The 13,208-nt window shown below is 46.1% G+C and overlaps 1 protein-coding gene across 1 annotated transcript in view; it reads left to right on the top strand.

The window, feature by feature from the left end:
- Positions 1-5,733: 5,733 nt before the first annotated feature.
- The window catches only part of LOC149452794 (cysteine--tRNA ligase, cytoplasmic-like), a gene marked incomplete at its 3' end in the record, with an annotated part of 37,960 nt that continues 30,485 nt past the window's right edge, over positions 5,734-13,208 (top strand). Inside the window, exon 1 of the mRNA XM_089688942.1 lies at positions 5,734-5,853. Coding sequence (XP_089545068.1) covers positions 5,829-5,853 — 25 coding nt within the window. The remainder of the gene's footprint in view (positions 5,854-13,208) is intronic.

Genomic DNA, 13,208 nt, shown 5'->3' with positions numbered 1-13,208 from the left:
AGGAAGGAGAAAAATAATCATTGCCTTAATAATAACAATTTAAATAGATTTATTCAACTGAAACAATAACATTCCAGCAGATGTAATTTGCTTAAACATCCATGTTTGGGAACTAATTTGGCTAAACAAAATATATATATTTTAATAAACTTAGACCCCCTCCTCCTCACACTTAGTTTCACTTTCTTCTTGTGCAGATCTATTCCACTCCAAACAATCAGAAAAATATTGTTTCTATTCTATTCACTGAACTTCTTGAAACTTAGCACTGAAGGGGTTGATTCTGTATTCATAGGTTTGTAGAAGTTAGGATGAAGGTCTTTTTCTTAACTCTGTTCATGTTATAACATTTTTGCTGTGAAGAAGAGGCATGTGATCTCCGCTGAGTCAAATTCAGTTTTGAGAACTGCAAAAGTAAACCGATCATCTGTGATAATATCTTGTAGGCAGAGAAACTGCCCAATAATCTTACAGAAACCTCTGGAAGAGCATGACATTGTGAATGGATGAATGGAATTTATTTACCAAAAAAATTAAACATATACAGCCTTATTCTACATAATTAAAAAACTAATCTTTATTTCATGATGGAATAACCTTTGGATGGTAATATATTTTCCTCAAAAAGCATTTTATTCAAAAAAATCCGATTTAAATCAAAAAAATCCGATTTAAATCAAAAAAATCCGATTTTGTTTTTTTTTTTTTTTTTTAAATCATTGATTTTTATCCACCCTGTGTGGCAGTCCTTACTGATAGTGTAAACGGGCCCTAACAGGCTGATTTCTAAGCATGCTGTGCTTTGGGGGGGTTTGGTGTCTGTGCAATATCTGTGTTGGGGAATGGGAATATTCGCTGTATTAGAGCATGATGGCGGAGATTCTATGCCCCCAGTCTTCTGTATTGTAAATGTTGTCATACCTGATTACAATTGCACCATCAGATTCAAAGATGTTCTTCTTTCACTTTTTGTTTTCTGGGCCAGAGTGTAGAATGTGAAGAAAACAAAAGTGTCCTATTACTCTATACTGATAGGGTGGTGCTTGGTTCCACAAGGAATCTAGGTTATAGATCGACTACACCCAGTGGTGTCCCGAGGCAGGTGAGGGGGGTGCGGCCCACACCGGGTGACACCGACCGCTCGGGGTGACAGCAGACCCGCTCCGCGAAAAGGTAAGTTGTAAAGCAAGCCGACGATCCCCGCAGGATGGATCCGATCCATCTTGCGGGGATCGTCGGCTTGCTTTACAACTTACCTTTTCATGGAGCGGGTCCGGTGTCACCCCGTATAGATTGCATGCCGACGATCTGCGGATTGGGGAGCATAATGGATCGGACTCCGATCCATTATGCCTGATCCTCAGATCCGAACCATCCTGCGGGGATCGTCGGTATGCAACCTATACGGGGTGACACCGGACCCGCTCCAAGAAAAGGTAAGTTGTAAAGAAAGCCGACGATCCACGCAGGATTGATCGGATCTGCGGATTGGGGAGCATAATGGATCGGAGTCCAATCCATTATGCTCAATCTGCAGATCCGATCCATTCTGCGGGGATCGTCGGAGGGGGTGTCACCAAGTGTTACCACACCGGGTACACCAACCCTAGGGACGCCTCTGACTACACCCACCGATTTTGTAACATAATGCTAATAAAACCTTCCTTTCCATTAATATCTGCCTTCCTTTCAACCATGGCAAAAGTATTCAGTTTGTACGGGTGCCCTAGAAGCATGCACAGAGCTCATGTATGGCAAACTCCCAGCAAAGAGTGCCAAAGGTCTAAAACAGGGACCTCCAAACTCTCTAAACAAAGGGCTAGTTTACTGTCTTTCAGACTTTAGGGGGGCCTGACTGTGACCAGTGGGAGTAGAAAAGGTCCCAACGTCAGTGGGAGGAATAGTGCCCCATTGTTGGTGTCATTGGGAGGAATAGTGCCCCATTGTTGGTGTCATTGGGAGGAATAGTGCCCCGTTGTTGGTGTCATTGGGAGGAATAGTGCCCCGTTGTTGGTGTCATTGGGAGGAATAGTGCCCTGTTGTTGGTGTCATTGGGAGGAATAGTGCCCTGTTGCTGGTGTCATTGGGATGAATAGTACCCTGTCATTGGGAGGAATAGTGCCCCATTATTGGAGTCATTGGGAGGAATATATCCCATTCATTGGTGTCATTGGGAGAAATTATGCCCATTCATTGTGTGGAATTTTTCCCCATCATTAGTGTCGTTGGGCCCTACTTTTGGTGTCATTGGGAGAAATTGTGCCACATCATAGGTGTCATTGGGTCCCTTCATTGGTTTCATTTTGGGGGAATTATGTGCCCCAAAAGCCAGATAAAAGCAAGCAAAGGCAGGTTGCAGACCACTGGTGTAAAGGGATGCTGATCTGGGGCAGTGTTTACTTTTTTCAATTAAATGAGTTTTGTTAAGAGTTAAAGCAAAACTCCAGGCACAAAAACATTCATGTAAATCTATTCCCCAATAACCACAAATTTTTATATATAACCCAGATATTACCTTGTAAAAATTGCAGTGACATCATCACTGTGCTGTACAGAGCCTGTGCCAAGAGAGCAGAGCAGTGGGAGGGGCACAGCAGTCTCCACCTACTACAGGCTGCCTGCAGAAAACTACAGGAGGGGGCGGAGACTAGACCAGTCACCCTGCACAAGGAGAGAGAGCAGCAGTGAGCGGTCTTTATTGCAGAGGTAAAGTCTCACACTGGATTACTGCCCAGATCTGTAAGAAATACACAAAGCATTCCGAGATTCCAGGAGGAATACACAGGAACAATTTGCTGATCCCTAGCCTAATAGAAGAGAGAGGGCACAGAATGAGGTTCCCCAGTGTGTTGTATTCACTAGTAATCTACAGAGAAGACAGGGAAAGGACCGTGCAAGAATTTCAATCCGTGAATACTGTGGTTGCTGGCTTGTAATATTAGTGCACTTACCTGTCCAGGCATCCAGCGGTGTCCTCACTCCGAGCCGATTTTTCATTCGGCTGTTGAGTGCTGGCACCACCATCTTGACTAAGGGAAACCGGCAGTGAAGCCTTGCGGCCAACTTAATCCTGCACATGCTGCGCCTTGTAAATGGGCTGCAGTCCTCTGGGACCTTGCAAGTGTCCCAGAGGGCTGCGGGGGGGGGGGGGGTGCTTAACCTCCAGCTCAGTTCGCTGCAGCAAACTCAGCCGGAAGTTGGAGTGTGTACCTGCCAAAACCAGGTACCTCCTCCTTCCTCCCACCCCAAATCTGGCAACGGGGGGGGTTTAGGCAGAAAAGTAGAGCTTCCACTTTTGGGTGGAACTTCCCTTTAAAGAGTTACTAAACCCCGGACCCTGCATTCACTGTATACTCTCTCCCTGGACCCTGCATTCACTGTATCTGATCCCCGCAGGATGGATCTGCAGATTGAGCATAATGGATCAGAGTCCGACCCATTATGCTCCCCAATCCGCAGATGCGATCCATCCTGCAGGGATCGTCGGCTTGCAACCTTTACAGAGTTAACTGATCTTTTCACGATCTCCACAAAAAGGAAAGTTTAAAAGAAAGCTGACGATCCCTGCAGGAGAAGGAAGAAAAGAGAGAGGAGGAAAAGGAGAAAAAGAAAGATAGGAGGAAGGGAGGGGAAAGGAGGCAGGAGTCTGAAACAGAGAGAGGGAGAGAGAGAGAGAGAAGGAAGAAGAGAGAGAAAAAGAAGAAGATAGGAAGGATGGAGAATGAGTATAAAGGAAGAAAAGAGAGAGGAGGAAAAGGAGAAAAAGAAAGATAGGAGGAAGGGAGGGGAAAGGAGGCAGGAGTCTGAAACAGAGAGAAAGAGAGAGAGAAGATGGAGGAGGAGGAAGGAAAGGAATATATGGAGGGAAAGAATAAGAGAGAGCAAAGGGAGATAGAGTGAGAAGACGAGGAAGCAAAAGGTGAGAGATGGGGGAAGCATAAAGACAAGAAGGAGCAGGGAGAGAGGGAAGGAAGAGAGAGAAATAGGAGGAAAGGAGAGGAGGTAGGAGAGAGAGGAGGAAGAGAAAAAAAAAAGATGGGGAGAGGTGGAGTGTAAGAAGGAAAAACAGAGTGTGGAAAGGGGGGGGTGAGGAAAGATAAAGGGGGGGGGAGATAAGGAAGAAGAGAGAGAAAAGAAGTAGAGGAAGGAAGGTAGGAGTAAGAATAAAGGAAAGAGAGAGAGAGAGGAAAAGATAAGAGGAGAGGGAGGGTGGGGCAGAAGGAGAGAGAGAGGAGGAAGAAAAATGTGAGAGAATGAGGGGGGGGGGGAGATAAAAAAAAAAAGAGGGGAAGGAGGGGTAAGAAAGAGAAGTAGAAGGAGGGGGAAGAGGAAAAAAATGGAAGGAAGAAGAGAGAAAAAGAAGGGGAGATGAGAGAGGAAGCGGGAAGAATGAAGGAAAGAGGAGGAATAAGGAGAGGGAAAGAATAAATGGGGGGGGGGGGGGTAGAGAGCAGAATAAAGAGTGGAAGGAGGGATGAGAGAAAAAAGAAGGGGGAGAGAGAGGGAAGGCGGTAGGAATGGGGAGAGAGAGGGAAGGCGGTAGGAATGGGGAGAGAGAGGGAAGGCGGTAGGAATGGGGAGAGAGAGGGAAGGCGGTAGGAATGGGGAGAGAGAGAGGGTGGAAGGAATGGGGTGAGAGGAGGAGGAAGGAATGAGGGGAGAGAGAGAGAAGGTGGAAGGAATGAGGGGAGAGAGGGAAGGTGGAAGGAATGGGGAGAGAGGGAAGGTGGAAGGAATGGGGAGAGAGGGAAGGTGGAAGGAATGGGGTGAGAGGAGGAGGAAGGAATGAGGGGGGAGAGAGGGAAGGTGGAAGGAATGGGGTTAGAGGAGGAGGAAGGAATGAGGGGAGAGAGAGGGAAGGTGGAAGGAATGGAGAGAGAGAGGGAAGGTGGACGGAATGGGGGGAGAGGGAAGGCGGAAGGAATGGGGGGAGAGAGAGAAGGCGGAAGGAATGGGGGGAGAGAGAGAAGGCGGAAGGAATGGGGGGAGAGAGAGAAGGCGGAAGGAATGGGGGGAGAGAGAGAAGGCGGAAGGAATGGGGGGGGGAGAGAGAAGGCGGAAGGAATGGGGGGGGGAGAGAGAGAAGGAAGGAATGGGGGGAGAGAGAGGGAAGGCGGAAAGGAATGGGGAGGGAAAGGGAAGGCGGAAAGGAATGGGGAGGGAAAGGGAAGGCGGTAGGAATGGGGAGGGAAAGGGAAGGCGGTAGGAATGGGGAGGGAAAGGGAAGGCGGAAGGAATGGGGAGAGAGAGGGAAGGCGGTAGGAATGGGGAGAGAGAGGGAATGCGGTAGGAATGGGGAGAGAGAGGGAATGCGGTAGGAATGGGGGGAGAGGGAATGCGGTAGGAATGGGGAGAGAGAGGGAAGGCGGTAGGAATGGGGGGAGAGAGGGAAGGCGGAAGGAATGGGGAGAGAGAGGAGGAAGAGAGACAGAGATGGAGGGTTGAAGGGGAGATTGGGGGGTATCGGAAAGAAAGAGATCGGGGTATATAGAGGGAGAAGGCGGGAAGGAGCGATCAGTATATGTGACAATGACTGGGATTATTAGATTGTCAGCTCCTGTGGCTCAGTGTTGTCAGTGGAGCACAGCTTATGGTGTGAACTTTGTACAATTGGCTCAGACAGGACCCAATGCCCCCATACACACAGCAGGAGACACATCAGGCCGACCTGACACCGCCTCAAGCTCCTGAATATCCCTGTAGCTCTGTAGGGCATAGCGGCCCGGTGTCCAGGTAACGGAGATTACCGGAAGTGAGAGCGGGCGGGGCTTATGGACACGTTTTGTTGATGGTTGCATCAGAATCTGAGCAGTAGAAGAGGGACAGAGATGGAAGCAGCTGGAGAGGAGGCGGGTGAGTGCCGGTGGGGTGTGTGTCCGGGTCCTCTGACAGATACCGACCTCCGAGGATGGGGGGACACTGTCAGCCCTCTTGTATTAGCCCCATGAGAACACATATGTGCCCGTCATTAGGTCCCATACAGAGTGGGGTCCGGCTTGTAGCAGTGGACGGAGGACACAGGAGCACTGCCCAGCATGACTGCCAGGAGCCTGGCATGGTCTGGGCCTCCCCCCCATTATATGTAGCTGCTGACTTTGAATTTTTGGGGGGGAAGCCCAGAGCTTTGCTTTAAGCTGTGGATGGAGGGCACAGGAGCAATTTTCAGTTCCCTGCTGGCCACCTGTCAGACTCTAAAGGCTCATTTACACCAGCTTCATCTGCTCACTAGTAGATCAGCTCTGCTGATCCCCCTGCTAAGTAGTATCCCCCAGCTCTCCTGATCCCCCCACTCAGTAGTGAGCCCCGGCTCTCCTTATCTTCCCCTCAGTAGTGAGCCCCGGCAACATAGCGCCTCACTCTCTGTCAGACACCTCTGAAAATTGATCTGACCACAGATCACTTTTCAGAGGTGTGGCAGCAGGGTGGATTTGATTTAAATCAAACTGATTTAAATCACAATTTAAATCACTAGTCAGTAAGGCTGGATGTAAATCCTAGTTTTCTACATAAAGACTAATTCTTGCTGCTATAACTTTAATATACAAGTAGATGAAGATTTTTAGAATAACAACTTTTCATATTAGTTTTTTTATCCCCAGTTTAATAGGTTAATCATTCATATTTGGACAACTTTTCTGTTGTACTTAGGAAGGAGAAAAATAATCATTGCCTTAATAATAACAATTTAAATAGATTTATTCAACTGAAACAATAACATTCCAGCATATGTAATTTGCTTAAACATCCATGTTTGGGAACTAATTTGGCTAAACAAAATATATATATTTTAATAAACTTAGACCCCTTCCTCCTCCTCACACTTAGTTTCACTTTCTTCTTGTGCAGATCTATTCCACTCCAAACAATCAGAAAAATATTGTTTCTATTCTATTCACTGAACTTCTTGAAACTTGGCACTGAAGGGGTTGATTCTGTATTCATAGGTTTGTAGAAGTCAGGATGAAGGTCTTTTTCTTAACTCTGTTCATGTTATAACATTTTTGCTGTGAAGAAGAGGCATGTGATCTCCGCTGAGTCAAATTCAGTTTTGAGAACTGCAAAAGTAAACCAATCATCTGTGATAATATCTTGTAGGCAGAGAAACTGCCCAATAATCTTACAAAAACCTCTGGAGAGCATGACATTGTGAATGGATGAATGGAATTTATTTACCAAAAAAATTAAACATATACAGCCTTATTCTACATAATTAAAAAACTAATCTTTATTTCATGATGGAATAACCTTTGGATGGTAATATATTTTCCTCAAAAAGCATTTTATTCAAAAAAATCCGATTTAAATCAAAAAAATCCGATTTAAATCAAAAAAATCCGATTTTTTTTTTTTTTTTTTATTTAAATCATTGATTTTTATCCACCCTGTGTGGCAGTCCTTACTGATAGTGTAAACGGGCCCTAACAGGCTGATTTCTAAGCATGCTGTGCTTTGGGGGGGTTTGGTGTCTGTGCAATATCTGTGTTGGGGAATGGGAATATTCGCTGTATTAGAGCATGATGGCGGAGATTCTATGCCCCCAGTCTTCTGTATTGTAAATGTTGTCATACCTGATTACAATTGCACCATCAGATTCAAAGATGTTCTTCTTTCACTTTTTGTTTTCTGGGCCAGAGTGTAGAATGTGAAGAAAACAAAAGTGTCCTATTACTCTATACTGATAGGGTGGTGCTTGGTTCCACAAGGAATCTAGGTTATAGATCGACTACACCCAGTGGTGTCCCGAGGCAGGTGAGGGGGGTGCGGCCCACACCGGGTGACACCGACCGCTCGGGGTGACAGCAGACCCGCTCCACGAAAAGGTAAGTTGTAAAGCAAGCCGACGATCCCCGCAGGATGGATCCGATCCATCTTGCGGGGATCGTCGGCTTGCTTTACAACTTACCTTTTCATGGAGCGGGTCCGGTGTCACCCCGTATAGATTGCATGCCGACGATCTGCGGATTGGGGAGCATAATGGATCGGACTCCGATCCATTATGCCTGATCCTCAGATCCGAACCATCCTGCGGGGATCGTCGGTATGCAACCTATACGGGGTGACACCGGACCCGCTCCAAGAAAAGGTAAGTTGTAAAGAAAGCCGACGATCCCCGCAGGATTGATCGGATCTGCGGATTGGGGAGCATAATGGATCGGAGTCCAATCCATTATGCTCAATCTGCAGATCCGATCCATTCTGCGGGGATCGTCGGAGGGGGTGTCACCAAGTGTTACCACACCGGGTACACCAACCCTAGGGACGCCTCTGACTACACCCACCGATTTTGTAACATAATGCTAATAAAACCTTCCTTTCCATTAATATCTGCCTTCCTTTCAACCATGGCAAAAGTATTCAGTTTGTACGGGTGCCCTAGAAGCATGCACAGAGCTCATGTATGGCAAACTCCCAGCAAAGAGTGCCAAAGGTCTAAAACAGGGACCTCCAAACTCTCTAAACGAAGGGCCAGTTTACTGTCTTTCAGACTTTAGGGGGGCCTGACTGTGACAAGTGGGAGTAGAAAAGGTCCCAACATCAGTGGGAGGAATAATGCTCCATCATTGGTGTCATTGGGAGGAATTGTGCCCTGTTGTTGGTGTCATTGGGAGAAATTATGCACTTTCATTGGTGTCATTGGGAGGAATTATGCACTTTCATTGGTGTCATTGGAAGGAATTGTGCCCTGTTGGTGTCATTGGGAGCAATTATACACTTTCATTGGTGTCATTGGGAGCAATTATGCACTTTCATTGGTGTCATTGGGAGCAATAGTACTCTGTCATTGGGAGGAATAGTGCCCCATTATTGGAGTCATTGGGAGGAATATATCCCATTCATTGGTGTCATTGGGAGGAATTATGCACTTTCATTGGTGTCATTGGAAGGAATTGTGCCCTGTTGGTGTCATTGGGAGCAATTATGCACTTTCATTGGTGTCATTGGGAGCAATTATGCACTTTCATTGGTGTCATTGGGAGCAATAGTACTCTGTCATTGGGAGGAATAGTGCCCCATTATTGGAGTCATTGGGAGGAATATATCCCATTCATTGGTGTCATTGGGAGAAATTATGCCCATTCATTGTGTGGAATTTTTCCCCATCATTGGTGTCGTTGGGCCCTACTTTTGGTGTCATTGGGAGAAATTGTGCCACATCATAGGTCTCATTGGGTCCCTTCATTGGTTTCATTTGGGGGAATTATGTGCCCCAAGAGCCAGATATAAGCGAGGAAAGGCAGGTTTGAGACCACTGGTGTAAAGGGATGCTGATCAGGGGCAGTGTTTACTTTTTCAATTAAATGAGTTTTGTTAAAAGAGTTAAAGCAAAACTCCAGGCACAAAAACATTCATGTAAATCTATTCCCCAATAACCACAAATATTTATATATAACCCAGATATTACCTTGTAAAAATTGCAGTGACATCATCACTGTGCTGTACAGAGCCTGTGCCAAGAGAGCAGAGCTGTGGGAGGGGCACAGCAGTCTCCACCTACTACAGGCTGCCTGCAGAAAACTACAGGAGGGGGCGGAGACTAGACCAGTCACCCTGCACAAGGAGAGAGAGCAGCAGTGAGCGGTCTTTATTGCAGAGGTAAAGTCTCACACTGGATTACTGCCCAGATCTGTAAGAAATACAGAAAGTATTCCGAGATTCCAGGAGGAATACACAGGAACAATTTGCTGATCCCTAGCCTAATAGAAGAGAGAGGGCACAGAATGAGGTTCCCCAGTGTGTTGTATTCACTAGTAATCTACAGAGAAGACAGGGAAAGGACCGTGCAAGAATTTCAATCCGTGAAAGTGTTGTCGCTCTCATTCATTGCTAGGTGTCCATATGGTACAGCAGAGGGGAATCCCCACTACGTCTATTACCGGACAGACATGTAAACCTGCTTTTGTTATCAAACATAATGCATGCGGCTTTCCCTGCGTAGCGCCTTTTACAGATCGGCGATACGGAAGGTGTGGTTGCTACATAGTTCATGGTCCTTGGCTGGTTAAGGATATGATAGGCTTGCTGGGAAAAGCTGTACTGTGGGCGGCTGGTAATTGATCGGACGTGCAACTGATTACAGAGCAAGGTCAGCTGAATGGGACCAACTACTACTAGCTATGCCATGACCCGGATACATGAGAACCTTTATTATTATCATTTCAGGTACTTGTATAGCATTGTGTATTTACATATATATATATATATACAGTCATGGCCGAAATTGTTGGCACCCTTGATATTTTTCCTGAAAATCAAGTATTTCACACAAAAAAGGTATTGCATTAACACATGTTTTGCTATACACATGTTTATTCCCTTTGTATGTATTGGAACAAATATAAAACAGAGGCAGAAAAGCAAATATGACATAATGTCACACAAAACCCCAAAAATGGGCTGGACAAAAGTATTGGCACCCTTAACTTAATATTTGGTTGCACACCCTTTGGAAAACATAACTGAAATCAGTCGCTTCCTATAACCATCAATAAGCTTCTGACACCTCTCACCCGGAATTTTGGACCACTCTTCCTTTGCAAACAGCTCCAGGTCTCTCTTATTGGAAGGACACCTTTTCCCAACAGCAATTTTAAGATCTCTCCACAGGTGTTCAATGGGATTTAGATCTGGGCTCATTGCTGGCCACTTCAGAACTCTCCAGCGCTTCTTTGCCATCCATTTCTGAGTGCTTTTTGACGTATGTTTGGGGTCATTGTCCTGCTGGAAGACCCAGGATCTTGGACGCAAACCCAGCTTTCTGACACTGGGCCCTACAGTGCGACCCAAAATCCTTTGGTAATCCTCAGATTTCATGATGCCTTGCACACAGTCAAGGCACCCAGTGCCAGAGGCAGCAAAACAACCCCAAAACATCATTGAACCTCCACCATATTTTACCGTAGGTACTGTGTTTTGTTCTTTGTAGGCCTCATTCCGTTTTCGGTAAACAGTAGAATGATGTGCTTTACCGAAAAGCTCTATCTTGGTCTCATCTGTCCACAAGACGTTTTCCCAGAAGGCTTTTGGCTTACTCAAGTACATTTTGGCAAACTGTAGTCTTGCTTTTTTATGTCTCTGTGTCAGCAGTGGGGTCCTCCTGGGTCTCCTGCCATAGCGTTTCATTTCATTTAAATGTCGACGGATAGTTCGCGCTGACACTGATGCTCCCTGAGCCTGCAGGACAGCTTGAATGTCTTTGGAACATGTTTGGGGCTGCTTATCCACCATCCGGACTATTCTGCGTTGCAATCTTTCATCAATTTTCCTCATCCGTCCACGACCAGGGAGATTAGCTACAGTGCCATGGGTTGCAAACTTCTTGATAATGTTGCGCACTGTGGACAAAGGCAAATCTAGTTCTCTGGAGATGGACTTGTAACCTTGAGATTGTTGATATTTTGCCACAATTTTGGTTCTCAGGTCCTCAGACAGTTCTCGTCTCCTCTTTCTGTTGTCCATGCTTAGTGTGGCACAGACAGACACACAATGCAAAGGTTAAGTGAACGTCTCCTTTTTATCTGCTTTCAGGTGTGATTTCTATATTGCCCACACCTGTTACTTGCCCCAGGTGAGTTTACAGGAGCATCACATGCTTGTAACATTCTTATTTATCCGCAGTTGTGAAAGGGTGCCAATACTTTTGTCCAGCCCATTTTTGGAGGTTTGTGTGACATTATGTCGAATTTGCTTTCTTTCCTCCCTTTTTTTGTTTTGTCCCAATACACACAAAGGGAATAAACATGTGTATAGCAAAACATGTGTTAATGCAATACGTTTCGTGAGAAATACATGATTTCCTGGAGAAATATCAAGGGTGCCAACAATTTCGGCCATGACTGTATATATATGTATATGTGTGTGTGTGTGTATATATTATTACATTCACATCAGTCCCTAACCCTCAAGGGGCGTACAATCTAAGGTCCCTAACCCTCAAGGGGTGTACAATCTAAGGTCCCTAACCCTCAAGGGGCGTACAATCTAAGGTCCCTAACCCTCAAGGGGCGTACAATCTAAGGTCCCTAACCCTCAAGGGGCGTACAATCTAAGGTCCCTAACCCTCAAGGGGCGTACAATCTAAGGTCCCTAACCCTCAAGGGGCGTACAATCTAAGGTCCCTAACCCTCAAGGGGCGTACAATCTAAGGTCCCTAACCCTCAAGGGGCGTACAATCTAAGGTCCCTAACCCTCAAGGGGCGTACAATCTAAGGTCCCTAACTCACATTCATACATACACATACTAGGGACAATTTAGACAGGAGCCAGTTAACTGACCAGCATGGCTTTGGAGTGTGGGAGGAAACCGGAGTACCCAGAGGAAACCCACGCAGGCACAGGGAGAACATGCAAACTCCAGGCAGGTGGTGCCATGGTTGGAATTCGAACCAACGACCCCAGTACTGCCAGGCGGAAGTTCTAACTATTTAGCCACTGTGCTGCCGTAACCTTTAGGCTACTTTTAGCCCGGGTTCACACTGATGCGGTGTGGTAGATCGCATGTTATTCGCACAAGAACCGCACCGCATTCCTGTCAAATCACATGTGATTTGTGTGCGGTGCGATTTGAGCCATGCATTTTGTATGTCTCAAAGCTCACCGCATCCACACCAAAAAGGTGCAGGATCCTTTTTTTGGTTCACACTAGAATCTGATTGCATGGGTATTCACACCCATTTACAAAGCGCAGCATGTGCAGTAGTAAGTCGGCAGTGTCCAGCCGAGCACTGGTTAATCTTGTAGGAGGAGTTTTCATTCTCGTCTGACTGTCCTATGAGACTGCATGACCCCTGACCCTCTGTCCGGACAGCGCTGATTGGCCCTCTGTCAATTACATGCACCCTCCCAAAAATGAAAACAAAAAACCTCTCCTAGAAAAACACATCAAACGCAGCATGTGCAGACTTGCCACTGCTGCTTTGTACTATGGAAGATGGATTGGGGTCGGGACAGTAGAAGAAGGGGAGGATCAGAGAAGACAGGATCAAAGAGCCTTTTTACACAGTTGGGGGGGGGGAATTAACCCTTTAGGTTCCACAGTAAGTATAACAAGCATGTTTTACTGCATATACAGACTGATTTTGACTGTTGTGGGTTTAGTAACACTTTACGTGATTGCATGCAATAGCATAGCATGCGTTTCTTATCCTCCTTTGAAGAATTTTCAGTTTCTTTTATTCAAAAATTGCGTGTATGTAACAATTTCTGAGTGG

The sequence above is a fragment of the Staurois parvus genome, unplaced genomic scaffold (assembly GCF_062004578.1).
Source record: "Staurois parvus isolate SC_StPar_1 unplaced genomic scaffold, SC_StPar_1.0 ptg000463l, whole genome shotgun sequence".
NCBI lineage: Eukaryota > Metazoa > Chordata > Amphibia > Anura > Ranidae > Staurois > Staurois parvus.
This window is presented reverse-complemented; position numbering and strand designations above follow the sequence as displayed.